This window comes from Aspergillus glaucus (assembly GCF_001890805.1).
Source record: "Aspergillus glaucus CBS 516.65 unplaced genomic scaffold ASPGLscaffold_6, whole genome shotgun sequence".
Taxonomy (NCBI): domain Eukaryota; kingdom Fungi; phylum Ascomycota; class Eurotiomycetes; order Eurotiales; family Aspergillaceae; genus Aspergillus; species Aspergillus glaucus.
Window position 1 is genome coordinate 1,113,993 of NW_019170458.1, and position 24,745 is coordinate 1,138,737.

General features: G+C 50.4%; 11 protein-coding genes across 11 annotated transcripts; 7 read left to right on the forward strand and 4 right to left on the reverse strand.

Moving 5' to 3' along the window:
• Nucleotides 1–282: 282 nt before the first annotated feature.
• Nucleotides 283–7,559, reverse strand: ASPGLDRAFT_24394 (uncharacterized protein; the record flags this gene model as incomplete). The annotated part of the gene is made up of 7 exons (XM_022543385.1): nt 283–1,589; nt 1,648–2,427; nt 2,481–3,380; nt 3,428–4,167; nt 4,218–4,551; nt 4,609–6,042; nt 6,095–7,559. 7 exons carry the CDS (start codon nt 7,557–7,559, stop codon nt 283–285), a joined length of 6,960 nt encoding a protein of 2,319 aa, XP_022402962.1.
• A 157-nt stretch (nt 7,560–7,716) lies between these two features.
• On the forward strand, nt 7,717–9,538 carry ASPGLDRAFT_73341 (uncharacterized protein). Its single transcript, XM_022549668.1, has 2 exons — nt 7,717–8,232; nt 8,287–9,538. Exons 1-2 carry the CDS (start codon nt 7,953–7,955, stop codon nt 9,450–9,452), a joined length of 1,446 nt encoding a protein of 481 aa, XP_022402963.1. The 5' UTR covers nt 7,717–7,952; the 3' UTR covers nt 9,453–9,538.
• A 367-nt stretch (nt 9,539–9,905) lies between these two features.
• Nucleotides 9,906–10,693, forward strand: ASPGLDRAFT_81099 (uncharacterized protein; the record flags this gene model as incomplete). The annotated part of the gene is made up of 2 exons (XM_022550097.1): nt 9,906–10,186; nt 10,234–10,693. The coding sequence occupies exons 1-2, from the start codon at nt 10,164–10,166 to the stop codon at nt 10,691–10,693; spliced, it is 483 nt and encodes a 160-aa protein (XP_022402964.1). The 5' UTR covers nt 9,906–10,163.
• Nucleotides 10,694–11,069: 376 nt separating this feature from the next.
• Nucleotides 11,070–12,275, reverse strand: ASPGLDRAFT_81100 (oxidase ustYa family protein; the record flags this gene model as incomplete). The annotated part of the gene is made up of 5 exons (XM_022550098.1): nt 11,861–12,275; nt 11,689–11,814; nt 11,512–11,642; nt 11,364–11,463; nt 11,070–11,317 (listed from the first exon to the last, which is right to left on the reverse strand). Exons 1-5 carry the CDS (start codon nt 12,093–12,095, stop codon nt 11,070–11,072), a joined length of 840 nt encoding a protein of 279 aa, XP_022402965.1. The 5' UTR covers nt 12,096–12,275.
• Nucleotides 12,276–12,756: 481 nt separating this feature from the next.
• ASPGLDRAFT_45319 (uncharacterized protein) lies at nt 12,757–13,552 on the forward strand. Its single transcript, XM_022546215.1, has 2 exons — nt 12,757–13,377; nt 13,436–13,552. Exon 1 carries the CDS (start codon nt 12,841–12,843, stop codon nt 13,354–13,356), a length of 516 nt encoding a protein of 171 aa, XP_022402966.1. The 5' UTR covers nt 12,757–12,840; the 3' UTR covers nt 13,357–13,377; nt 13,436–13,552.
• Nucleotides 13,553–14,575: 1,023 nt separating this feature from the next.
• Nucleotides 14,576–15,437, reverse strand: ASPGLDRAFT_24399 (uncharacterized protein; the record flags this gene model as incomplete). The annotated part of the gene is made up of 2 exons (XM_022543386.1): nt 14,576–14,811; nt 15,080–15,437. The coding sequence occupies 2 exons, from the start codon at nt 15,435–15,437 to the stop codon at nt 14,576–14,578; spliced, it is 594 nt and encodes a 197-aa protein (XP_022402967.1).
• A 455-nt stretch (nt 15,438–15,892) lies between these two features.
• ASPGLDRAFT_122864 (alpha/beta hydrolase family protein) lies at nt 15,893–17,038 on the forward strand (the record flags this gene model as incomplete). The annotated part of the gene is made up of 1 exon (XM_022540362.1): nt 15,893–17,038. A coding segment is annotated over one exon (1,146 nt), but the record flags the coding sequence as incomplete, so codon positions are not given.
• Nucleotides 17,039–17,191: 153 nt separating this feature from the next.
• On the forward strand, nt 17,192–17,744 carry ASPGLDRAFT_122467 (nucleotide triphosphate diphosphatase NUDT15; the record flags this gene model as incomplete). Its single annotated transcript, XM_022540325.1, has 3 exons — nt 17,192–17,279; nt 17,327–17,532; nt 17,583–17,744. 3 exons carry the CDS (start codon nt 17,192–17,194, stop codon nt 17,742–17,744), a joined length of 456 nt encoding a protein of 151 aa, XP_022402969.1.
• A 34-nt stretch (nt 17,745–17,778) lies between these two features.
• ASPGLDRAFT_34158 (SDR family NAD(P)-dependent oxidoreductase) lies at nt 17,779–18,706 on the reverse strand (the record flags this gene model as incomplete). The annotated part of the gene is made up of 4 exons (XM_022544397.1): nt 17,779–17,972; nt 18,017–18,118; nt 18,164–18,393; nt 18,438–18,706. 4 exons carry the CDS (start codon nt 18,704–18,706, stop codon nt 17,779–17,781), a joined length of 795 nt encoding a protein of 264 aa, XP_022402970.1.
• A 1,703-nt stretch (nt 18,707–20,409) lies between these two features.
• Nucleotides 20,410–22,186, forward strand: ASPGLDRAFT_45323 (uncharacterized protein). Its single transcript, XM_022546216.1, has 5 exons — nt 20,410–20,732; nt 20,785–21,472; nt 21,521–21,749; nt 21,798–21,913; nt 21,973–22,186. The coding sequence occupies exons 1-5, from the start codon at nt 20,464–20,466 to the stop codon at nt 22,054–22,056; spliced, it is 1,386 nt and encodes a 461-aa protein (XP_022402971.1). The 5' UTR covers nt 20,410–20,463; the 3' UTR covers nt 22,057–22,186.
• Nucleotides 22,187–22,482: 296 nt separating this feature from the next.
• On the forward strand, nt 22,483–24,497 carry ASPGLDRAFT_73346 (FAD-binding oxidoreductase; the record flags this gene model as incomplete). Its single annotated transcript, XM_022549669.1, has 3 exons — nt 22,483–22,639; nt 22,732–23,117; nt 23,166–24,497. 3 exons carry the CDS (start codon nt 22,483–22,485, stop codon nt 24,132–24,134), a joined length of 1,512 nt encoding a protein of 503 aa, XP_022402972.1. The 3' UTR covers nt 24,135–24,497.
• Nucleotides 24,498–24,745: the final 248 nt, after the last annotated feature.

The following is a 24,745-nucleotide window of genomic DNA, read 5'->3' on the forward strand; positions in this document are numbered from 1 at the left end:
GACCATTTGGATTTCGTTATTTTATTTTATTTCCTTTTCGGCTGCATTAGACTAAATATGGACATATTGCGGACGCAGATGGGATTCGAAAAGTTGGGTTTATTAATATATTGAGCATAGATTTGTATCATCATATTTAGAAAAAATGCATTATTTGAACATGACAGAAGAAGCCCCCCCCCCGATTGCTAGACATCTAACTCTCAACTGAAACTCGATGGTAGCGAGATTTGAGATCCGGGCTTCTCTTTCTGCAACTAACATCACCATCACTACCTCTTTCTACATCTCAAGCTGCTCGTTAGACACATAGTGCGTCCCTCCTGCGCATCGATAGCCAGATGCCTGCTTGATCCACTGAAATCCGACAGGACAAACACCCATATGACGAAGCTTCTTCTGGGCTTCCTGATCTTGCTTTCGACGCTTCTGCTCTTCTTCTCGCTGCTTTCTCAGGCATTCAAGTTCGTCTTCATAGGCTCTGCGCTCCAGCTCGTGCTTTAGACGTTCTAGTTCATGGCGCTTCATGGCATCATCGTCGTGGTCTTGATCTTGTTTCATCTGGTTTGCCGCATCCGTCTCCTTCCGTTGCACGTCCTGAACTGCTTTACTTGTCGCATTCTCTTCGTCAAGGAGTTTCTGGTACTGCTTCCCCCGAGCCTCCTCTGCGGCCTTGTCCTGTTGCAGTTGGTTCCACACATCATCCGTCACGCCGGGATCTCGAGGCTCCTTCACATCGACTGGAGGCTGAGACGAGTCGGGCTGCTCCTCTTGCTCTTCCTCAGGTGACTGCTGATGCGGGTTGGTATTAGATGTTGTCTTGGTAGAGTGTGCATGAGGGGATTGCGTATCCATCGCGATGCCATTCTGCAAAGCAGGGGTGTGCCCATTCGATATCGTTTGCCGGTGCATGCGCTCGGTAATCATACGGTCCGCCTCATTGAGAACGCTGTCGTCATCCACGACCAGGCAATCATGAGCAATGGACTTCACAGCCTTCCGGAATATGGCCTGTGCCAAAGTCTCTACATCGCGCGCATTGGCCCAATTGGGAATTTGAGCTAGTGTTGAGAAACGCCTCTTCAGGTCCTCAAGGAATGAGAGCGTCGGATGTTCCAATGCGTCCATATTAACACTTCTGAGGCGCTGGCTCAGTTTCTGCTTCCGAGAGCCGAGCAGACTCGTCAATAGCTTCACGCAGGCGTCCGGATCGAGGCTATTGAATGGGATCGATTCCGGAAAGCGGCTCGTTAACCCAGGATTTATCGCCATGAGTCGGTTAATATCACCATCATAGCCAGCGAGGATAATGATCAGTTTCTGCTTGAACTTGGGCTTCGTGATGCAGTCAACGACTTCGTCTATTGCCTCTTTCGCGAATTGACCTTCTCCAAGCCGATACGCCTCGTCGACAAGTAGTACCTTGCCCAGCGCTTTTTCCAAGAGGGCTTGGGTCTTTGGGCTCGTTTGACCGATGTACTGGCCGATAAGATCAGTTGCGGAACTTTCAATCACATCTGCAGAAGACAAGAATCCCATGTCATAGTAGACCTTGCCCATCTTTCTTGCGGTGGTCGTTTTCCCGGTTCCTGTTGAAAGCTGTCAGTATATTCCACATGCCACTGGCATCTCGGCATGGTCGCTTACCCGGGGGACCTCGAAACAGGAAATTGAAAGGAATCTGGTCGCGAGGATCTATATCAAGCATGCGCATATTTCGCACAGTTTGACGATATTCTTCTAGTTGTTCCACAATATTCTCGCAGCCGACATTTCCGGCAAAAAGCATAGGGATATTCGTTTCCGCACGCTCACCTCGATCATACTCCTTGTCGAAATCCTGCGGCTCGAAGATTGAGGTGCTTGTCGGTACCTTCCCCGATCCCTTCTCCGCTGACAATCGTTGCTGATGCCGAACCTTTGCACCGTTCAGCAAGATATCAATCTCCCCGGCATTCCCAAAGTTTGGCCGATTACGAGCTCGCGCAAGGACTTCCAATGCCACCTTCTTACCCTGTGTTGTCGTTTGAAATGCCTGCTGTTTTAACTTGAGATCTATGATCTGGCCAAGCTCGTCATCGGTGAAATCTTCGAACGTGAAGGCAGAGTCCATAGGAAATCTCCGTGAAAGGCCGGGGTTCACGTTCTGGAACATTTCCGTCATCTGGTCCTGGTATCCCAGAAGTAGCACGCATCGGTCATCACCCGGTGTGCTTTGCACCTCGGCCACGATGGTGTCCACCACGGCCGTTCTGTAAATATCCGTCCATGATCCTGTGCCGTTGCGACTACTACCACCACCAGCAAGCCCATAGGCCTCATCAATTACAAGTACTTTGCCGACGGTAGACGCCAGGACTCCCTTGGTATTCTTCTCAGACTCGCCCAGGACGGAGCCAACAAAGTCGGCGGGGGTTTTGACGACAACTGCGATATAAAAATTAGAAGGCTCCGAAAGAATTTAGTCGCGAACAACTCACCTTCTCCATTCGATAACATCCCTAAATCCACCAGTATCTGGCCATAGAGCTTCGCGACCGAAGTTTTGCCCGTTCCGGGCGACCCAAGGAACACACGATTCAGGGTGAAATCCACCAGAGGTTTCTCCTCGAGTTCGCGATGGTAGTTGTATTCAAAACTGTCCAGGAGAGCTCGCACGGTATCCTTCACTGACTGCAGTCCGATCATTTCACGCATCTTCCTCCATGCAGAGCAGTTCTCGAGGGCTTTTAATGGCTGCGGCCCGATGAGGTCTTCCTTGGTAAACAGCATGTCATCCACGCTACGTTGGCTCCTTCTCTCCCGGGCGAGTCGGATAGCTTGACGCTCAGCGATACGTGCGACGGCATTCTCGACTGCTCGTGCATTCGAAAATCCTTCTTTACCACGCCCGCGACCAACGCGTCGAGCAACAATGCGGCTGTACAGACCGTCCATCCCATCAGTGACCTTCATTTGTCCATTATACTTCTTGTTCACTCGGTACTTGAAGATCTGACGCAGCTCATCGTCACTATAGTCCTCAAACCGGAGCTCATGCGGAAACCGACTTGGTAACCCCGGATTGTGGCCAAGAAACTTTTCCATCCGACTTCGGTATCCTGCCAGTACGATGACTATTTTGCCGGTCAGGTTTTCCACCTCAGCCAGGAGATAATCAATAACTTTGGTGCCAGGCGACTGCCCCTCAGTCAACTGGTATGCCTCGTCAATGAAGAGCACGCCGCCGCCGCTGTTGAGAATCTTGTTGATTGTTTTCTCGCATCCCGAGACCCCATCGTTTGCCAGGCGCGATCCGGTGGTTTCCTCGAAGATACTTCCAGGGAGGACTCCGACAGAAGCGAGGAAGCTGGCGTATATGCGAGCAACAGTGGTTTTACCTGGCTTGGTGAGCATAGAACCATTCAATGACTCGAGATAGACGTACCAGTCCCAGGGTTCCCAACCAGCACGGTCCCAAACCGCTCATTGTTTAAATCCACATTTTGACGGATTGCGGTATCCACTTGGGCCTTGATGGAAAGGAACTTTTCCTTGACGTCCTCAAGACCGATCATACCCATCAATGTATCGATTTCGGCGCTTTGTGCTCCTTCAAACTGCTTTTGAAAGTCCCAATCCGCTTGGGCACCGGATTTTGCCGGCTGCGACGTCCTATTTCCATTTGCTTTGTCGCCGGGCTTGCCACTCTGCTCGTGATGGTGCTTGGGACCTGCAGAGCCATTGACCCCTGTGTAGTGTCCGTCGCCGTTAGTATCGACACTAATGTCATCTGGCGGGCCCTTGTCCCTTGACTTCAACTTTGCAAGTTCCGCTCGGTGTTGGTCAATAATCTTCTGGCGTTGCCGTGACTCATAGTCGTCCCTTTGAAGACGTCGCTCGCGCTCAATTTCCTCTTGTAGTTCTGCGAGCTCGCGCGCGTATTGCTTTTGCTTTCTCTCGCGTTCAGCTTCTAGCTTCATGTCTCTCTGGCGCCGTTTCTCCTTGGCTTCGTCCTCAGCAACACAGTGGCGACATATCCTACCGCTCTGGAAACAGGACTGAGCGGTCCGGTGGCCACGGGGGCACGTCGAATCGACGATCTTATAGCATGTCATCTTGGAATGGTCTGACAGTTGGTGGCACTTTGAGGGACAAGGATGGACTCCGCAGCTGAGCATCGCACCACTAGCCGATGTTAGTTAATCATAGTAAAAGCGATGAAGAGAAGAACTCACCAAGGCAGCGGACAGCCACCATCAGGACACTCTCTATCAAAGTCATCATTCGTTTTTAGGACCGCTTCTCGCCCATGTCGTTGACACTTGACAGGCAGTCCGTCATACAGGTGGTGATTGGCATCCATATGGTTGATGAACGAGGTCCATATCTCCTTTCCCTTTCGGCTTTTGATAAACGTTTTAGAATCCCCCACCATGACCAAGACGTTGCGAGCTCGAGATAGCAAAACATTCAGTCGCTGGGGTGCTGCCATAAACCCGATGTCTCCGCCATCGTTGCTGCGAGTAAGTGATACGATGACAATGTCGCTCTCCTCGCCTTGATAGTTGTCTTATTACGGATAGAGTCAGTTATGAGGCCTGCTGATCTTGTTGAATAGAGCCTTACCTATGGTGGACAACCGAAGAGGTCGCTTTCGATGCTGCGCTCCAGCGTTAGAGAGCAATCCGGCTCGAACAAGATCATACGAATCCAAATCATTCAACACCGGATCGGTCTCCTTCCTCAAGCAATCTCGTAGCAGATGAAGCTGGCCTAGATAGGGAGTGAGAACCACCAAATTATCCGTTCCATATCCCTGTTGGCCGAGGTACTTGACTATCTTCAGCACAATGCCAGCCTCAAATGTGTTCCGCTTACTCCCTTTTGTGCCTTCATCTCGACGGTCGGAAACTGCCTTGAACTGTGCTTCAGCGTTGCGATGATCCAAGAATATAACGCGGTCTTGTAGCCCGCGTGGCGGCGGACGGTTCAGCGTCTTCGGATCATCCAACAAGTCGGGATACGTGAGATGCCTCACCAACGAGGAAATCTCGGGGCACATGCGATGCTGTTTGGCCAGTGTCGAGTGCGGATAACCCGCAAGAACTAAGCGTTCGAAGAGGGAGCGGTTCAGATCGTAGCCGTGACCCTTCTCGACAGAAAGCGCATAGTTGTTGATCTTGGGTCGCAGCTGCTGATGGTCACCGATGAGCACGAGTTGTTTTGTCTCGGAGCCCATGGCAGTCAAAACGTGCGATTCCAGGATCTCACCGGCCTCTTCAAGGACGACAATACCGGGTTTGACCTGGCGGATATCTTCGCTATACATCGCAGCTCCTGTCGTGGTGCAGCCGATGATCCGTTTTGTCTTCAAGATCTCTAAGGTCTTCTCGTTCCACATTTTTCCAAGCCGGTCTTGGATAATGTCAAACTGTTGGGCGATGGCCTGCATGTTGAGGACCTGTTCTTCGAGCAGGGTCTTTTTCCATTTGTTAATGTAGCCTTTGCGCGCTTCGGGTTCTATCTCCCACACTTGCTGGCTCTCTCCTGGCAGCTGTGTGACCAATGCCCCGGGGTGTTTGCCTTGTGCCCAGTTGTCAAAAAAATGGTGTGAATCCACAGCTTTTCCATGTGCGCCGACAATAGCCATGCCGTCGTTCTGCTCTGGAGGAATGAATGCCTCGTGAAAGTCTGGATCTTCAAACTCCAAGAACTCAAGAATAGCCCCAGTGTTTACGGAGAAGTTTTGCAGAGCATCAAGCGCCCCCGTCAACTCGTCCTTCAGGTTATCCGCTTCAGATCCTAACGAGTTAATTACATCCCAGCTAGACCGGCCTCGCTGATAGGGAATCCGTTGTTTTGGCAGGGTAAGCTCAAGAGTCCGCTGAGAGGACTTGGACCCAAGCCTAACAATAGCCTCTTTATCAATCCCTATGTCAAGAAGATCCTCGAGGAATTGATCCAAAGCATGATTCGTATAGCACATGACAAGAATCTTTTCGTTGGTGTATTCATGGGAAGCCTTTGTCAACAGAGCGCCAACGAAAGACTTTCCGGTTCCTAGAGAAGTCAGCTACGTTTCGCTATGGCAGAGAAATGAGGATGAGCCTACCCGGAGGTCCTTGAATAAGGCTGACACTCTGCTTCAGACCCGCGAGGAAGGATTCGTGCTGAGACGTCTCTAGACTGACGGGCTTTTTTGTCTTCAAGATATGCTGAATATTGGTAGTTCCTGCAGCTGTAATTTGGTCGACAATTGAAGGGCTGAATACGGCTGACAATGCTGCCGGATCGCCTCGGCTGTGCTGCAACAGTTGCTTTGCCAGGGCCAGGTCGGTCTTGCTCTGGAGGCATTTCAAGATCGGTTCATAAGCGAATACGGGTGCATCGACCATGAGGAAGTCGACATCGTTGTACAGCCTCAACGCTATAAGTGTTTCCTTCAGCGCTGCTTTTCCCAGAATTTGCAATACCACCTGAGGGGGGTCCAGCGACAGATGATCGATGTCTCGCTCGAGTATGCCAAAAGAAATAATTTCGCCCTGGCGAGTAAGGCATCCAAAAGAATGGTGCCTGAGAAATTGTGGATTTTCCTTCAAGTGGTGCTTTTTTTGATCATGATTGAGCCCAGACAATGATTCCAGTCCCTTTTCGCAAGCAAGTGACAGAGCAAATGGCTTAAACCTACTGCCCTCACGGCAGCGGGCTCCACGCAGAGACAACCGCCGCAAAAGTGTAACGGACCGACGTCCTTTCTTCTGTCCACGGGCGATCTGGATATCATCGCGTAGCTCGGAGATCATGTCTTCTCTCAGGAGACGGAACTGATTATCCAGATGAGCGGTGATACGCGTTTCCGCGGGAATGTTGGCTATGTCATCAGCACGGCGGTAGAAGGGCTTCTCGGTGGATGTGAATTCGCTGGCCGTTGGATAAATGGCAATTTTCCAAAACTCGGCAAAGTCATTATCATGGCGACCCCCGGGCGCAAAGTCGGGATCCACGGGTGCATTGGAGGATCGAACGCGCAGGATATGTTCGATCTTATGCCCTAGAGCGCGGACGTCTGGCGACGATGACTGCTGGAGCAATCCGTCGCCGACCACCTTGTTTGCATCTTCTGTCAGGTCGATCTGGCCAGACGGAGGTAGAGAAAGAAACTCAAACAGCATCCAGGCGAATGCATAAGTTGAATCTTCGCTCAGCTTTCCCATCTGAAATGCGAACATGAAAGCGTTCCATATCGTGCGGGGCTCAACTACAGTAGTGAGTAGCTCCTGAAGAAATTGGCCATTGCACAGTTGCTTTACGGCAGGATCTGACAGATAGCGTATGAAGGGAGTTGTAGTCTGGTTGATAAACGCTGGAGATACATCGAACCGGAGACCGTTATGGATAGCAGCGCGTGCTTGCGGACTGGCGATGATGCGCTCGATGCATGCGGAATGATTGTCCTTCGCAAGCACAGCTTCAACGAAGAGCTTCACATTGTCGGGCGTCGTCAAAGCCCTCTTGCCGTATAGCACTTGGTCGAAAAATCTATCTAATCGACCGGTACGTTGGTTAGGCCAACTCATGTTGTGCTGATGACAGTAGTGACAAGACAGGTAATGTTGGGGAGATAGTTCCACGAAGGATAGAGCTGTAGGAAAGCTCAGAAATGGCAGACGCCAACCTTCAAAATGAAAACCCCACGGCTCGCAGATCCCCTGATGCTGACCCCTCCATCAGACAAAGCGATAGACGGCGAGACAAAAGGACGGACAGCTGGCGTTTGCATCGGCCAATTGATTGCTTTAACAGCTGCATTGTGCCGCATTGATACAGCAACGGATGCGCCAAACAAAGATACGTAGCGGATGACGCCACTTTGATCGAGATCGCTAGACATCGTTGGATTTGCAACATTAAAAATCAAGGCATTCTGTCTTTCCTGTCGCAACGATTTTCCTGTCTTCCACGAAATCACCATGTCGATGCAACAGCGAGGGCGTAGCACACGGACTCGAGGTGGACGTGGCAGGGCAGGATATTCAGGACGCTCGCGAGACTTTGCGAATCAAAGCTGGAGAAAGCCGCAAACCCAAGAATCCCCTGCCCTGCCGCTCGGATCTATGCTGGCCGAGGTGCATGAGAGCGATCTGGCCGATGTTAGTAACGTCGATGAGAAGTCCACAAAAATATCCGACTGCAAGGAGATCGCATCGTTCAACTGGTTGAATGAGAAAGAGCCGACCATACTAATACCAGGTTGGTTTCGAACACGAAGCCTAAAGATCATCGCTGACTGTCATGAACGCTCAGGAAATCCACCCGCTTGGACGCCATTACTGCGTCCCAGCAAGTTGAAAGAGGATGCTGGGGAATACTTCCGTGACCAGAACGCTGCGCGTTATCCTCCCTACCCGATGCAGCCGGCTGTCGAGGCGATATTGAGGCAGAATCCTGATTTTCCTACCGAGAGTATCGACATCGTTGGTTGCGGCAGTACAGTCGGGAATCTCTTACGTTTTGCTCGAAAGGTCGACCGTGAATTCAGAATGCTGGTTGAGGTGGTTGGGTCGACGGTCTTCTTAATCCGAAGAGAGAATTCGCCGAGGGAAGTTATTCAAAATGTTTACGGGTATGGACATAGCTTCCCAGAGGCGTACACAACATGGGCATCTGGTGCCAAGGGGTCTGAGTCGCATCAACGGTTGATAAAGTATACCTTTGGGAATCTGAAGTGTGTCGTACGGTTCGAAGCAGACGGGTACTTTCCTGAGCTCGTGCAGGAGCAGTCCAAGGACCTACGGCAGAATGCGAAGATTGACCGAGAAATTGATTCCGACCAGGAGTTGGCTTCCATTTTCGGAGATACAATCTTGGGCAGACGCGATCCCGACTCAACCCCAAGGAAGAAATCCATTACGATTCGAAGTGCCGGAGACCATGTGCCGCAGGCTGCCATATTTGACCTAAAGACCAGATCAATTCGAAAGAAGGATAACAATGTCCTCGGAGAAGAGTTGCCTCGTATGTGGGTATCACAGATCCCTAACTTTTTGCTTGCGTTTCATAAAGCCGGGGTATTTGACTTGGAGGAGATGCAAATTCACGATGTCCGAGAGAAACTGGCTCAATGGGAGGAAAATGAAAGGGATAACTTGCGCCAACTAGCCCTCCTGCTAAAGTTGTTGGTCGCCTTTGCCCGCGCCCGGCCGGATGGTCGATTTGAACTGGTCCACGAGGAGGGGAGAAGGGTGCTCGAGTTGCGAGAGGTCTGCGACGATGTGCCCAAAGCTCTGCCGACTACTCTAAGCGAAAGATGGACGAAAGAGGGCTTAGATATCAGTGACAACGACAAGCTGTCGTCCCCGGCGCCGGAGCATCAGGATAAGTATACGGATTTGGATTGGGACAGCGGATCTGAGAAGGACTACACGGCCTGTGATTCTAAGTGTGGATATTGTGGTTCTTGTACACACTGAGCGTCTGGAGTAAGCCGTTCACACAAGGTTATCCAATTCTCATGTTCATTTACACACTGCAATGAAGTCGCTTGTAGCCCGAAAGGAAGCCCGAGTCGTAGTCGTCGTTGCATGAATCGGAGATTCTCCCTCCACTGTGATATCCACGGCGTCGCTGTCTCGGCTGTTGTAAATGGAGCTGAGAGTCTCATCTTTGGTGCAAGGCCAGTAGCCATTGTCCAGCCCACTGTCCGCACGAGTAGGATGAGGATCCGCAACCAGGGGCATCACCCCAGGTCGATGTCCTAACGACAATGTGATGCTACAATGACGCGACATGTCTTTCATCCTCTTTTTGATTATCCTGTGGCGTGTAGTCCCATAACTTACTAATTATAATCATGAATATCTCTCCGAATCTCCCCAATTGGGCCCGAAGATACGTATTACTCGAGTGCATCCGGTTTAGAGGCTGATCTCCAGCAGCATTCTGCTCATCTTGAGCTTTGGATCATCTCTCCCCCGATTGCATCGTGTTCGGGTGCAAAACGATCACACAGGGATTTCGATGGGTTATGTGTTCCTCAATTTGGTCAATGCAACAGAGCAACTCACAATGTTCATCATGATTTTGGTGTCCTGCATGATCAATTCTCCGCCCCTGGGTTCAGGGAACGACCTACCCCTTCTTGAATGCCCACCTCAAGCTGGTGACTGGTTGAATATATTACAATGTGGATGCAATTTCTGGCCTTGTAAGTAGATACAACTCTCAAGCAACACGATCGCTAACATCTCCCAGGTTCGCACTGTGTCAATACTATGAGCGAAACACGTGGGCTCTGGCTGCCTATGCAACCTTCCTTCTTATATCCATCATACCACTTCTTATCATTGCTGCTATGAGCTTTTTGCATGGTGACATAGGCTATGAGTTGCTCATGGGGTTTATCACGTTCATTCACCAGCTCAATTCCAGTCCCGTCATGCCTATTGCCGAAGGCGTCGCGTTCCTCATGCAGGCTCGCCATATCACTTCCGTACAGTCTCCCAATGCTCTGAGCCTCTCCGGTCTCGCTATTCAAGCCGTTGTATTTTTAGTGGTTGCTATAACTTGGATATGGCACATTTGGTTCCCATACGAATTGGGCATCCACCCCATTCGGGATTTTCTTCCCGCTTGGTATGAATTTATCGGTTGTTTTGTGGTCGATAATATTGTCTTTGCTGCAGGTATCTTGGTGGATCACCACCACTACTAAGCTTTCAAGTCTTGTACAATTTGTCTACGTAATTCTCGGCATTCAAGCTTACTTTGGTGGCATTGCCGACTTGCGAACTGCTTAAGAGTCCAAGATTACTACCGGCTGTAAATAGGTACATCGGGATTTGTTTTGCGGGGTCTCAAGGATTATGGCTAGCCTACTTGTAATGACAAATAGGCGACCTGCACCCCCCCTGTCACTTCGTATATGCACACCCGGGGCAGATCTCTTATCTCAGATAGGTCAACTACTGTTTGTCCCTGGACATATGACGTTGCTTTAATATCATTTTAATTACGACTGCAGTTGCTATGTACATTCACCATCCCTATTTATTCCAAGCCAAACCAGACCAATGTCGATTGTGTAATAATCACGGAACCTCGGGGTAGATGCGATCCCCCACCTTGGGAGGCTCCAGGAAATCCGATGGGACTTTTTCCGGCAGTTGATTCTTCTCTGTCCATTGTCGGAGTTGCTCGAAATTGCGACACTTGTGCTGGGTGTTGAAGTCGACGAATGGCTCGGGATGGTGGGGGTATATCCAGAATTGACCGAAAACGCCAATGTCGGTGGTGCACATGAGCTGCTGGCGTATGATATCGAGGCAGTGCGCTACGCCTGTTAGCATTTCATCCGGGTGGACTGTAAGGATAGTGGTACTTACTGACATGGCGCTTGACGATAAACTCGTCGTTCTTGAATGCGCCTTGGCCCAGGTCTCGGTAATGTTCGTAGTTGTAATAGTTCGTTTGGCGAAGAAGGTTCTGAGAGGTAAGCATGTGATTACTTCCGGTATAGGTATGATGACTTACCAAGCAGTGAAGGTGATGAAAGCCTTCGACGTGGACAGGATATCCGCCACCATGCTTTTCGCTGATCTTGACGAAGTCCTTGGGCATGCCTATGTCGCGAGCCTCCTCAGGAGAGATGCGGACCGCCCGAACTGCCAGGTTAGCATGATTCGTGAGAAAACGACAAGAAGGACTAACAGTCAGCCCCGATGGATGCCCATGCAGCGTCGGTCTCTGGACCGGCATCCTGTCGGAAAGCATTCTCCTTGAGGAAGGATCCGTTGAAGCGTTGCTCGTGGTAGCTGACTTTATTCACCAGAGGAGCTAGACCGGTCAGTTACTGTTGTCGCAAACGGTAAGAGGAACTTACAAGATTCGGAGGTATGACTAGTACAAATGCCGTCCAAGTCGCGATGCCAGTAGTATCCTGCTAGGCCGGCAGCCAAGCAAGCCAAAGCAGTCCCGAGCAGGTAAAGTGAGATTAAGAGTACACGACGCCATTTCTTCGCGTTCTTCTCTAGTTGATAAAGGGGAGATCCCTCATCCGAGAGCAGACTTTCCCGAGATTCAAAATCATCATCTGTGTTCGCCTTGGAGTATTGCATGCTGTTCAAACTGGACTTGGTAATGGGTAACAATAGGAAGATAAGAACAAGGTACTCTGTCGAAGGAGGAAGATGGATAGAGTAGGGAAATAATAATGCCTGGTTGTCGGGAAACGCCGGTGCAGCCTCGATGTAACCTTTGTCAAGATGATGGGCACGAACACGAGGTCTGCGTTGTGCAGCACCTAAATTGGGAACACAACTGTCCCAATATGCGGCATGCTGTCTTAGTTATACTTTCCAGCCATTCATGAGAACGACATCATGCATCGATCATGCACCTGCAGGTAAGCTGACACTGCGTTGTGGGCTGAGCCCATAGGTCACCGGTACATTGTCTCACAACACATACAATATTCGGATGCAAGTACTCGAATCGGACGATGTACCCAACTCGAGTGCCTAGCATTTTCCGAGAATAGGGTATACAACCCTGGTTCTATAAGGCGGATGCATGGATACCCTTCGTATTCGTGACTAGATGACCTCAGCGAGGATATTCTGGACTCGCCGATTCGTCATGACATTTTTTTTTTCTTTCTTGAAATGGCACAATTCACAAGAGTATGTACGACAGTCGTAGGTAAGTATCTTCTGATAAGCTGGAGAGAAAGATACCTGGAGGGAGGTATAAAACCGGTCTACATTCCTCCCAAATCATCTCACCAACAACATCTTCCAACCCTGCTCTGCAATCGAATCTTATTCACTTCTAATAACTCTACTATTAATACCAACCCTCACGATGCACATCACTGCCGGTGCCATGGCCTTCTTTTTGGCCGTGGCCAGTGCCCTGCCCGTGGCCAACCCAGAAGCGCAACCCGAAGCGTCACCTGATACCACCGCAGCCCAGGTTACTGAGTACAGTGACTATGGACGGTACGGCGAGTACGGTTCCTACAAACGCGACGAAGGCTCGGCAGAAGTGAGCAAGTATGATGATTATGGTGACTATGGAAAGTACGGAGACTACGGCCACTACCGTCGTGACGATGCTGCTGCCGAAATTGGCACATATGATGACTACGGCCACTATCGCCGTGACGATGCTGCTGCCGAAATTGGCACATATGATGACTACGGCCACTATCGCCGTGACGAGGCTGCTGCTCAGGTCAGCAAATATGACGACTATGGAAAGTATGGAGACTACGGCCACTACCGACGTGGTGACGACGCCGCCGAAGTCAGCAAATACGACGACTACGGCAAGTATGGCGACTACGGAAACTACGGAAAATACACAGAGTACAAGTAAGCATGTCTACTGATCGTCAATGTAAGCCATACCCATATGTTCTTTGTTGAATGTACAGAAGGCTGACGTTAGATGATAGGCAATGAGGGGTGGCTTAGGGTTGCACAAATGCCTCTTTGGGCTTATCGCGACTAGTAAATAATCAGGAATGCGGAGGCATCGTAAGCGGTTTTTTTGTTTTTTTTTTTTTTGTTTTGATAGCCTTTACTTAGGTTAATCTAATTGGTTGTTGGAGTTGACAGCAAAAAGTGCATCGTAAGAGTGCCTACATGACCATGTACACTGCTATATGTAACTTTTCAAGAAAAGTACTCATCTTTATCCATTTGCGGATATTGCGTAAGGTCGCATTGGTTGTGAAAGTTGGGAGCGAGAAAGTCATGACTTCAAAAATAGACTCGTCACACATCAGGATATCATAATCGAACAGAAGCAAAAGGTAAAATCCCCGAGAGGCAAAAAAGAAGTACCAAACATAAGCATTCAAGGCATATGTCTCCGAGACCATTCACGCCATCTACTTTTTATTCCGCCACGACCCGACCCTTTCGACTCGTCCTTCTTCTGCTCAGAATTGGCTTCCTTGTTCGGTTCCGATCCCGGGACCAGGGTGGATTCGGACTTCGTATCGTTTGTGGCACCGGCTTGTTCTCTTTCCAAGGCTTCCCGTCGGAGCCGTTCCCGGCCACGGCGGGCAGCGGCCTCGATTCCGCCGCCTTCGCCGAGCATCACTGTGCCACCTGGTCCGGGGGTGATTGCGGAGAGATCGAAACCCATTGTGTGTGTGCGGGGATCGAGGCTATGTAGTCGATGTAAAGATCGTGATAGAGGATGAGATGTTGTTTGTAGATCGGCGATTCCGGGGTAGGGTAACCGGTAACGTGGTAGAGGGAAGACTAAGGGTTTAATCCGGGGATAATTCTGTTTATATATCCCGTCCTCTGCGGGGTACTCCGTAGCAGCATTCTGGTACAATTCGGGCAAAGTATTTGGCATTCCGGATTCAGCAGGAGTTCGGCACAGCCTTACGGCGGTGTTTTTTTCGGACTTTAATTGGTCGTTGGGCATATTGTATGATATTATGCCAAGCGATCCATCTGATTACCCTTTTGGAGGCTTATGGCACAAAGAGTAGCGACAAATAAATTGAAAATCGTTAGAAAAACTCATTATTTCTTACACTATGCATACTATGTACACTAACAATACATGGACCAGTTCACTGAGTAGTGTCTCTGGCAAGATGTCTCCGCGTACGAGACTCCGCCAACCAAACGACCCGCTCCAGGTCAACCATATTCCCCCACATCCAGAGGTGACTGCCTACTTCCTCCCTAGAAGTGTGCTGCCCACCATGGGAAACTAGATCCCTTTCGGAATGTTTTTGTTTGGGCTCTTGGAGATGGCCAAACCTGGTCACTGCGCTGGATACCAGATAGAAAAGCCCGCCGGGGCCTGCCGACATGTATTATTATGTAGATTGATGAATTTGACAATTGTGCTATATATTCCAATGATATCGATCTATACAATCTCATTCCATTCAACTCTTATACTTGATGAGGCAGCCTGGGGAATCGGCCACTCCTTGTCCTCGCCCTGGCCCTCCAACCAGGGCAAGCAAGCCTTGTACAGAGCCTTGATTTCACCATTGCCCAGACCCAAGAACTTCTCAAAGAGCTCCTTATCAAAGCGCTCGATAAACGCCAGTTGGCAAGCATACGAAAATCCGCAAATCCAGGCTCTTCGCCTTCGAAGAACGGACCTTTCTTCCCCTCCGTTCCTTTCAGCATTTTAATCAGCGCCGCAGACTCGGTCTCAACCAACTTCCACAGCTTGTCCAGGCTCTCCTTGTCTGTCGGCCGCACCTCTGACAACGGCTTCCCAAGGGCCGCAGACCGCGTCTCGTGGAAGTACTTCTGTCCCCGCGGATCCAGATGGTCCGCCACGCGTGGGACGATCAATGGCCGGAACCCGGGCTCCAGAAGACTCGCGATCTTGCCCACGGCGACGAGCAGTGCGTAGCGGGCGTCGCCGGATGGGAACAGCGGCGGGGACGGGAACACCTTGTCGAGGTGCATGGCGATCGGAAGCGAATCCAGCATGGCTCCGTTGGGGTTCGAGGTCACTGGGGACTCGTGAATAATTGCTGGCAGCGTGTAAGGTTTGCCCTGCTCATTGGGCGGCAAGCCCAACCCGGTGTGCTAAGATTCAAATTCGTTATGGGTCCATTTCAAGTTCCTTATAACTACGTCATGGGTGGACGAGATTGCCGCACCCTGGTTTGCACTATGGAGAAATGAATAGATTCCGAACATTCAGTTTTTCAGCTCGGGATTGTACTATATACAAATGCATAAAATGACACCAATAGATCAAATATCGCAAACCGGAGGGCGATCACGTATAAGCCGATCTCTCGTATTAGAATCGCCTCGTGTCTTATGCATCGCGAATCCTGCAACACAGCCGCAACAGGCACCATAATTACCGTTGATAAATAAACGGCATCGTGCTGCACAATACATGTCTTCACTTTGGCAATCAAGCAATCACCATGCGCCTTCTTATCCTCTGCACGCTGTTCCAACTCGTCTATTCGAAAGTCAACCTGCCCGGTCCGTCCGGACCATGTCAGGTTGAAGCGAGATCGGCCGAATTGGTCGATACATCGCGAATCGATCCATTCAGTCCCAACCGCAATGCCACGAGAGCCATCATGGTTACTTCGTTCGTGCCTGTCTACTGCGGCGAGGTGCAATACGAATCGTATCTCCCGCCTAAAATCGCCCAAGCAGGTACTCAGATGCTGAATTTGCCAAACGGCACTTTGGAATCGATCCAATTAGGCTCGTGGTCATCCGGGGAGCATTCGCGCCGGAACGAAACTCAGGAATACCCCGTTATCATCTTCTCGCCCGGCCTGAGCGCCTCGCGACTGATCTACGCCAATCTTCTCGAGAACGTCGCTAGCAATGGCTTTGCGGTGGTGTCGGTCGATCATCCGTATGATGCGGCTGCGGTGGAATTTCCTGATGGACGGATTGTCGCTGGGAAGGCTAATATGTCGGATATTCCTCTTGCTGTGGATACAAGAGTGCGTGATGTTATCTTCACTCTAAATGAGTTGAGCAACAACACAAAGTCGATCATCCCTCCTTCTTTCCCCAGCAAACTGCAGCTCGACCGTGTAGCTCTTATCGGACACTCGCTAGGCGGCGCCACAGCAGCGCAGGCAATGCTCAACGACACCCGTTTCGCCGGTGGCATCAACTTTGACGGTAGTCTGCACGGCTCAGTCATCCAGCAGGGTCTGGACAGACCGTTTATCAACTTTGGCCAGGCTAGTCTAGCAGATTCAGAGTACAACACGTGGAACGAAACCTGGCCGCATCTGCGCGACTTTAAACTGCAGCTGCAGTTGAAGGACTCGCTGCATCTCACGTTCAGTGATTTGCCGGTTGTGTTTGATTCTGCGCCGTCGGCCAAGGCACTTCGGAATGCGACTGCGAGGACTCTGGGTTCGTTGCCGGGTTTGGGAACGTTGCCTGGGCTGCGTGTTAGGACGATTTTGACGCATTATATTATGGAGGCGTCTAGGTTCTTTCTGAGGGGGAAGAAACCTGCGATTCTGCGTGGGCCGTCGTCGGCATATCCGGAGGTTATGTATGTAAGGACATAGTCCATTTCGAGATGTAGATGAGCTTTCACCATATAGCGGAGCATTGGTCTGTATTCTGATTGGTTCACGTGATGGTGGGGTGAGTCAACAAATCTGCAATCTCTCTTAAACCAACCTCAATCAAAAACACCTTCTCTATAACACAGTAACAAAATGAGACCCGACATCGGCGTAGGCGTATTCGTCTTCAACTCAAAGGGCCAATTCGTCGTTGGCGTGCGAAAGGGCAGCCATGGCGCAGGTACCCCGCCTCCCCTTATCTGGACTCGAGCAAGGCTAACAGGACAGGAACCCTGGCGCTCCCCGGGGGACATCTCGAATTCGGCGAGACATTTGACGCATGCGCGGAGAGAGAAGTCCTGGAAGAAACGGGTCTGAATGTTCGCGATTTGCGGTTTTTGACGGCTACGAATAGTGTCATGAAGGATGTGGGGAAGCACTACGTGACTATCTATATGGGGGGTGTTGTGGATGATGATGATGCGCGGCCGCAGGTGAGTCTATGTCTGGGGTATAGTGGATACTTGGTATTGATGATGAGTAGCTCGTCGAGCCGGAGAAATGCGAGGGATGGCGTTGGGCGACGTGGGAGGATATCAAGAACCAAAGTCAGGCAGACAGTGGGCCACGACTGTTCCTGCCGTTGTTGGAGCTGTTGCGGCGTAGATCATCGTTTGATCCGAAGGAGCAGTTTGATAAAGCCTGAAATGATCTTATGTACGATACTTGTAGATAGAATACTACCGCACAGTATATCCTCCGTCCACCGGCAGAACAACACCGGTCATCCAGCGGGCATCATCGCTTGCCAGCACCACGGCCATCGCAGCAATATATTCAGTCTCTCCAATACCGCCAAACGGGTGACGTCGATGGTATTCGTCCGCCAAGGCCGGGTCTGTAGCTGCCGCGAGCAGGATGGGAGTTCGGACAACTGTTTCGTTAGTAAGGGTAAGCGAGTTGAGTACGGGGACATACAGCCGGGACAAATGGCGTTGATATGGATCCGATGCGGCGCATAGTCCAGTGCCGCTTGTCTAGTCAGACTGCTCACGGCTCCTTTGGAGGCGGAGTACGGTCCTAGTCGATTAGCTTGATCTCAATGTGTTTAAGGAATGTTCATACCAATCCCCTCGATGGCTATCAGGCTTGCGATAGATGAGACATTGACGATCCATCCTCGATCGCCTGATGGATGCGGGTCTTGCTGCAGCATTTGAACCAGGGCGTATTTACAGCCCAGAAAAACGGACTTGGAGTTGACGCGCATCGTGTCGTCCCAAAGCTCTTCATCCGCTTCATGTAGAGCAGATGGCTCGCGACCACCCGTGCCTATGCCGGCGTTGTTGGCCAAACTACAGGTGTTAGCAGCGTTTAGCATGGTCCTATGGGCATTTACATATCCAAACGACCATATGCGCTGACGGCACTCTGCACCAGGCTCTGCATCTGAGCAGTGTTGCTGACATCTGTCTGCTGGAAGATGGCCTGTCCGCCAGTCTGCTGAATGGCTTCGTGGGTAGGTGTGGCATCCTCTGAGTGCGGATGAAGCGTCAGATCGGCGCAGACGACTTTGGCACCTTCGTGAGCATATCGCAGGGCAATAGCACGACCAATGCCGGAAGAGGCACCGGTAACGATAGCGACTTTGTTTTCGAGACGGGTCATGGCGAAGTGATGAAGACAGAGAAGCGATATGCAGAGCTTTCTGATCGATAGAAAGATGAAGAACTAGAATACAGCAGGGCGATATGACCGGATTTATAGACTATCACTAGAGAAAGTATCCGCACGATGGGCAGTGTTGAATGCAATGAGAGAACGGATAACCTTGGCAAACGAACAGCCATCTTGATCAGCCGTCGATCGAGATAGGACCGCGATTAGGATAGGTTCGTAGGGTTCAGCTGACCTCAGCCACGATGCAGACCAGGCCGCTAATAGGTGGAATGCAAGGCTGGAATGCAATATTCCTGTATGACTCCAAAGTACAAAGAGAAGAGAACAAAGAGCGACAGTGTACAGAGTACTTTATACCTGTTCCCCTCGAGCGGGGTGAGCTTATTCCGGAAGTCACAATCGCTCCAAGTCCTTTGCCAGAGTAGAGTACTCCGTACCATGATAACTATGGATGCACCACCATTGATAGCGAAACTGCTAGTTAACTAGTTAACTAGTTACAGTTCAGCCACGTGAACAGACACCTGAAGTATAAGGCTTAGAGATAGGATTGTCGTTCCGGTGGTCCCGGATATATCGGCTTGGATCTGGATATGTTGAACCTGCATGACTGCATTACCTTCATAGGTTACATCGACATTGACATCATTTAATAGCGCAGGTGAGATATATATGCCCAGTAATGCAGGAGCGGCTATCCCCGGGCCGGTCACATCTCAGTGGGCAAGACTCTGGGGTAATAGTATTCCATACATAGAGCATATTTAACCAAGCGATGCGGAGAGCGGGGGTGGAACTGATACATAACAGAAATGAGAGACTTCCATGGTGTACTGTATTGTATGTGTGTGTGTGTGTGTGTGTGTGTCTATTTTATGTCGGGGGCGAGTCCTTCCACGGAAGCGGTGAGGCTCTGGTCCCGGTGCGGGACATACGACGGACAGATCGGAACTGCCTAGCTAAACTACCATCTATCATCTAAATACAGGTAGCCCCCCGCGCGGGGGGCTGCTTGGGTTTTTCATGGCTGTTGACCAGCAAATCGGGCGTATTGGTTGTATGTACTGTTGTATTCTCGCGACCACGCGCACGCGACCACGTGATCCCCCCGCATCCCCGCAAAGCTAGCGGTGAGCGCCTTAAGCGAGTCGGTTCCGACCGAGTCGCACAAAAAAGTCCGAAAGAGATAAGGTTATGACAGATCCCCTCTGTACCTGTACATACTTGGTACATACATAGTAGTAGTTTACTTGTAGTTGTACAGTAGATATGTACACCCGATATGTACCATATGTAACCATTACTGAGCACACCTTCTAGAACATGCTGTAAGCCCTGCCAAGTGCAACGTGCATGGTTGCAGTGCTTGTTTCCGGATGTGGTCCGAGACTCTATTTTATACGCGTGTGATTCGTGGGACGGTGACAGCACCCACCATCGAAGCTTAGCCTAAACTGGAGAAACTCACGAATGCAGATTCTACTACTACTACTACTACATATGTACTAGTACTGTGGTCACGGTGATACAATTAAGCAAGAGTCTGGGGAATTCTCTTACTCAATATCCTCACGCGCGTCTATTGCTTATCTTTCAGCCGCCCCACTACGCCGTTGCCGCTTTTGATTTTTTTTTTTTTTTTTTTTTTTTTTCGTGTTGCTCTTTCTTTTTTCTCTCACTCACACTTCTCTCAGTTTCTTTCTCAACCCCTTCACTTCGTCTTCTGCTACTCAACTGCCAGCAGAATGGTCCTCCAAGGCGTCGCTCCTCCGGAACCCATCGAGTCCAAGCAGGTCACCTCCGACAAGTATGACGCGGATCTGGAAGAGAACGACCTCAAGCCTGTCCAGCCCGTCGACAACCACTATGTCGACCCCTTCGCTACCGATGAGGCCTCTGCCGTCAAGTACAAGTCGTTGAAGTGGTGGCAGTGTGGAATGTTCATGATCGCGGAATCCGTCTCGCTGGGTGTTCTCTCGTTGCCAGCCACTCTGGCTGCCATTGGTTTGGTGCCGTAAGTTCACCTCCAGCTGTTTTCTATAGAGATACTTATCTGACCAATCCAGCGCGGTCCTCATCATCGTCGGTCTCGGTATCATCGCCCTCTACACTGGTTATACCATTGGCCAGTTCCGTGCGCGTTACCCTCACATCCACAACCTTGCAGACGCTGGCGAGATCATCATGGGTCGCTTTGGTCGTGAGCTCTTCGGGTTTGGCCAGCTGCTCTTCTCCATCTTCATCATGGGGAGCCATATCGTCACCTTCACCACCATGATGAACACCATCACCGACCACGGTACCTGCTCCATCGTCTTCGGTATCGTGGGTATGCTCATCTGCATGGTTCTCTCCTTGCCTCGGACCATCAAGAACATGACCTACGTTTCCATTGCCTCCTTTATCAGTATCTTCACCGCCGTCTTGATCACCATGATCTCCGTCGGGGTGCAGTTTAAGGGCGGCGACATCAACATCACCACCGAAACCAACCTCTATCACTCTTTCACCGCCGTCACCAACATCGTCTTCGCCTACTGCGCCCACGTCGCCTTCTTTGGTCTCATTGCCGAGATGGAGAAGCCCCAGGACTTTCCCAAGGCGCTCTGCATGCTGCAAATTTTTGAGATCTGCCTGTACGTGATCGCTGCGGTCGTCATTTACTACTTTGTCGGCAACGACGTCGCTTCGCCTGCTCTGGGTTCCGCCGGTCCTGTCATGAAGAAGGTCGCCTATGGAATTGCCATTCCGACCGTAAGTCTTTTCTTTCCTCTATGTGGTAGGACAGAGCTGATTGTTTAGATTATCGGTGCCGGTGTCGTCAACGGTCACGTCGGTCTGAAATACCTCTATGTTCGCATCTGGCGCAAGAACCCTCAGCGCATGGGTGGACGCGATCTGGTCTCGGTCGGCTCCTGGGTAGCCATTGGCTTGACCTGCTGGATTATTGCCTGGATCATCGCAGAGGGTATCCCGAGTTTCAGCAACTTGTTGAGTTTGATTAGTGCGCTGTTTGCCAGTTGGTTTAGTTGTACGTATCTTCGATGTGACGGGAGTTGACAGTGACTAACTTGTGCAGTCGGTCTTGGTGGTGTGTACTGGTTGCACCTCAACTGGGGTCAGTACTTTTCTTCTCCCCGCAAGATCGTCCTGACGATCATTAACGTTCTGATCGTGGGCATTGGCGCGACGATAGTAAGTGCACACATACACGTTTTTCCACGCGTTGACAGCACGGTGCTAACGATGAACAGTGCGGACTCGGTCTGTATGTGTCGGGCAAAGCCATTCACGACGACTCCTCCAAGGCCAGCTTTACATGCGCCAACAATGCTTAATCGTTTCAGCATTTGAGTTTTGTGTTCTTAAGCATCGGTGTTTTTGCGCATATAGATTTGGGCATGTTTTAATGTCTTTTCGGTCACGACTGTACATAGCTTATGACCTGATGTTCTAAAATTTGATGATTTGACTTAAACTTTCGATACCGAGGGTAGTATCCCATGTGCGACTCGCGATGCATACCAAATGCAGGGCGCTCGATTTCCGGATGCAGCTTGTTAAGAGGAAATCCCAAACGGACGACGTCGAAATAGGCCCGGAATTGGGCAGACCAAAAAATGGTCAACTCGCCCTGCCGATCACCACCTTTCGAAACACGTGAAAGTGTATTGAGAGTTTGACCAAGGTTATTTAGTTATACAGACTCCCTTCTCCGTGAGGTCCGGCTGCTCTGTTTTTCGACATACCAGCACAATCGCAGGATGAAGGCAGCCATCGCATTGTCCCTGCTGCTGCTTTTTGCGCAGAACAGTCTACAAGATGACTCGCCTGCGCAAAAGGCCTGCAAGGCACTGCACGAGAAGTATCCCAAATTGACCGCATATGGTCTGGATCATGCCTATATCGAGGCCAACACGGGTACGTTCCCTTTTTATGTGGTGGGAAATATATTTATGTATATATACAAAAAAAAAAAAAAAAAAAAAAAACATGTCTAACCACGGGTACAGACTTCTATACGTCAAGCGCCTTCTTCGGCCCAGCATGCGTCTTCGAACCATCCGACAGTTACCAAATGGCCGATGCAGTCCTGACGTTCCAGAACTTCACTTCCCCCTTTGCCGTCCGTGGTGGTGGACACATGCCTATCGCGGACGCGGCGAATATTAATTCAACGGGTATCTTGCTTTCCACGGCGGGATTGTCGCAGGTGCAGGTGTCTGATGATAAGAAGACGGTTAATATCGGGCCGGGGAATCACTGGGTGGATGTGTACAAGGGGCTGGAGCCGTATGGGTTGACTGTTGTTGGTGTGCCCGGGTTGTTGCTGGGAGGGGGTGTGTCGTATTTTGGGAATGAGTATGGGTGGGGGTCTGCTAATATTGCTAGTTTTACGGTATTTCTCCGGTACTGGATTGGAGGATGAGACTTGCTGACGAGATAGGTCGTCTTGGCGAACGGAACGGTTGCAGTCGCCCGCGCAGACAATGAATACTCGGATCTCTTCTGGGCTCTTCGCGGTGGTGGAAATTCGTTTGGTATCGTGACGAACTTTGAGATGACCACCATCGACGCACCCGAGGTAATGATCGGATTGGCCTCGTACGTGAACAACGAGCACACTGCAGACGCCTTTATCGACGCCGTCCATGACTACGCGGTGTCCGGAACGAAAGACTACAAGTCGGCGACTATCCCGACGGTAGAGTTTATCCAAGCCTTGGGCACAACGTTCTATACCTCTTTTGTCTTCCACAACGGGAAGAACGAGTCTCCTGCGTCGTTGAAGAAGTTCCTGGGTACGAAGAATGGCACGTCCAGCAACGACAAAGGACTGAAGACTATGACCAACTCGTACTCCCACCGGTCGATGTACAAGTGGACCACTGAGCTGGACCCGACATTCCCACTGCTCAAGGGTGACCGTCAACGTTTCTACGTGTTGAATATCCACGCGTCGAACCGCGAGGCTATCGCCATCGTGCACGATACGTATCTGGACATTGCCAAGTCTGAGCTTCCGCCTGGTGTGCTTGTCGCGGCACTCGCCTTTCCGGCTGTGGGCGAGAAGTATATCGAGGCATCGACAGTGAATGGTGGCGACCCCATGTCGTTGGACCCCGAAGGCGCGCCGTACATCTGGGTTGAGGAGAGCATCACAGCTCTCAGCACAGTGACAGACGAACAACTGGATGAATTCTACGACAAGGCGAACAGCGACATCACCAAACGCCTCAAAGAAAAGGGAATCGACAGTCCGGCATTCTTGGACCTGAACGACGCCAATCCCAAACAGGACGTGTTTTCGACGTATCCCAAGGAGAATGTTGACCGGTTGAAGAAGATCCGGGCCAAGTATGATCCTGAGCGGGTGTATACGGAGTTGATGCCTGGGGGATGGAAGGTGGATTAGTTCACTAACCAACTAAGTTAGTTAGTGAACTAGCCAGCCACTTTATTGAATACGAGTACGAACAAACAGTCATGCAAGTTATGTAATGCAGGATTATGCAGACACGTTATGCAGTGGCAAGTCAAAGGCCGGTTGAGCCGCCAATCGGGGGAATGGTTCCACGGTTGGTGGGTGGGACTATACTAAAAATCTAATTGGGCTATGATGCCGAATACGATCGTAGAGTCACGTGTAAGGCAGATTTCGATCGTTACAGGTGTACTCTGTAACGATATGTACTCCATACTGTAAAACCCCGTTATAAGCAACTATTTCGGCAGGTCGCGGAAATTGCTTATAACGGAGTATTGCTTATATCGGATTATACGAGCTTGCTGCCATAAATATATATATAGACGTCATCTAATTACAAAAGAAGTCTCGTATATCACTCTGCTGCTGTCTGCTAACCTTCTTTCTCAAAAGGGTCCTCTCATGGAAGAGAAGTTGCTGGATTAAGGCCTTATTTCCATCCACCTGCTGCTCCTCGAAAAGCCGGAGTTTATATAGACTCTCCAAAGCATCTGTTATAGATATCTGTGGAAGAGACTCATAGTTTTCTTCCTCTTCCT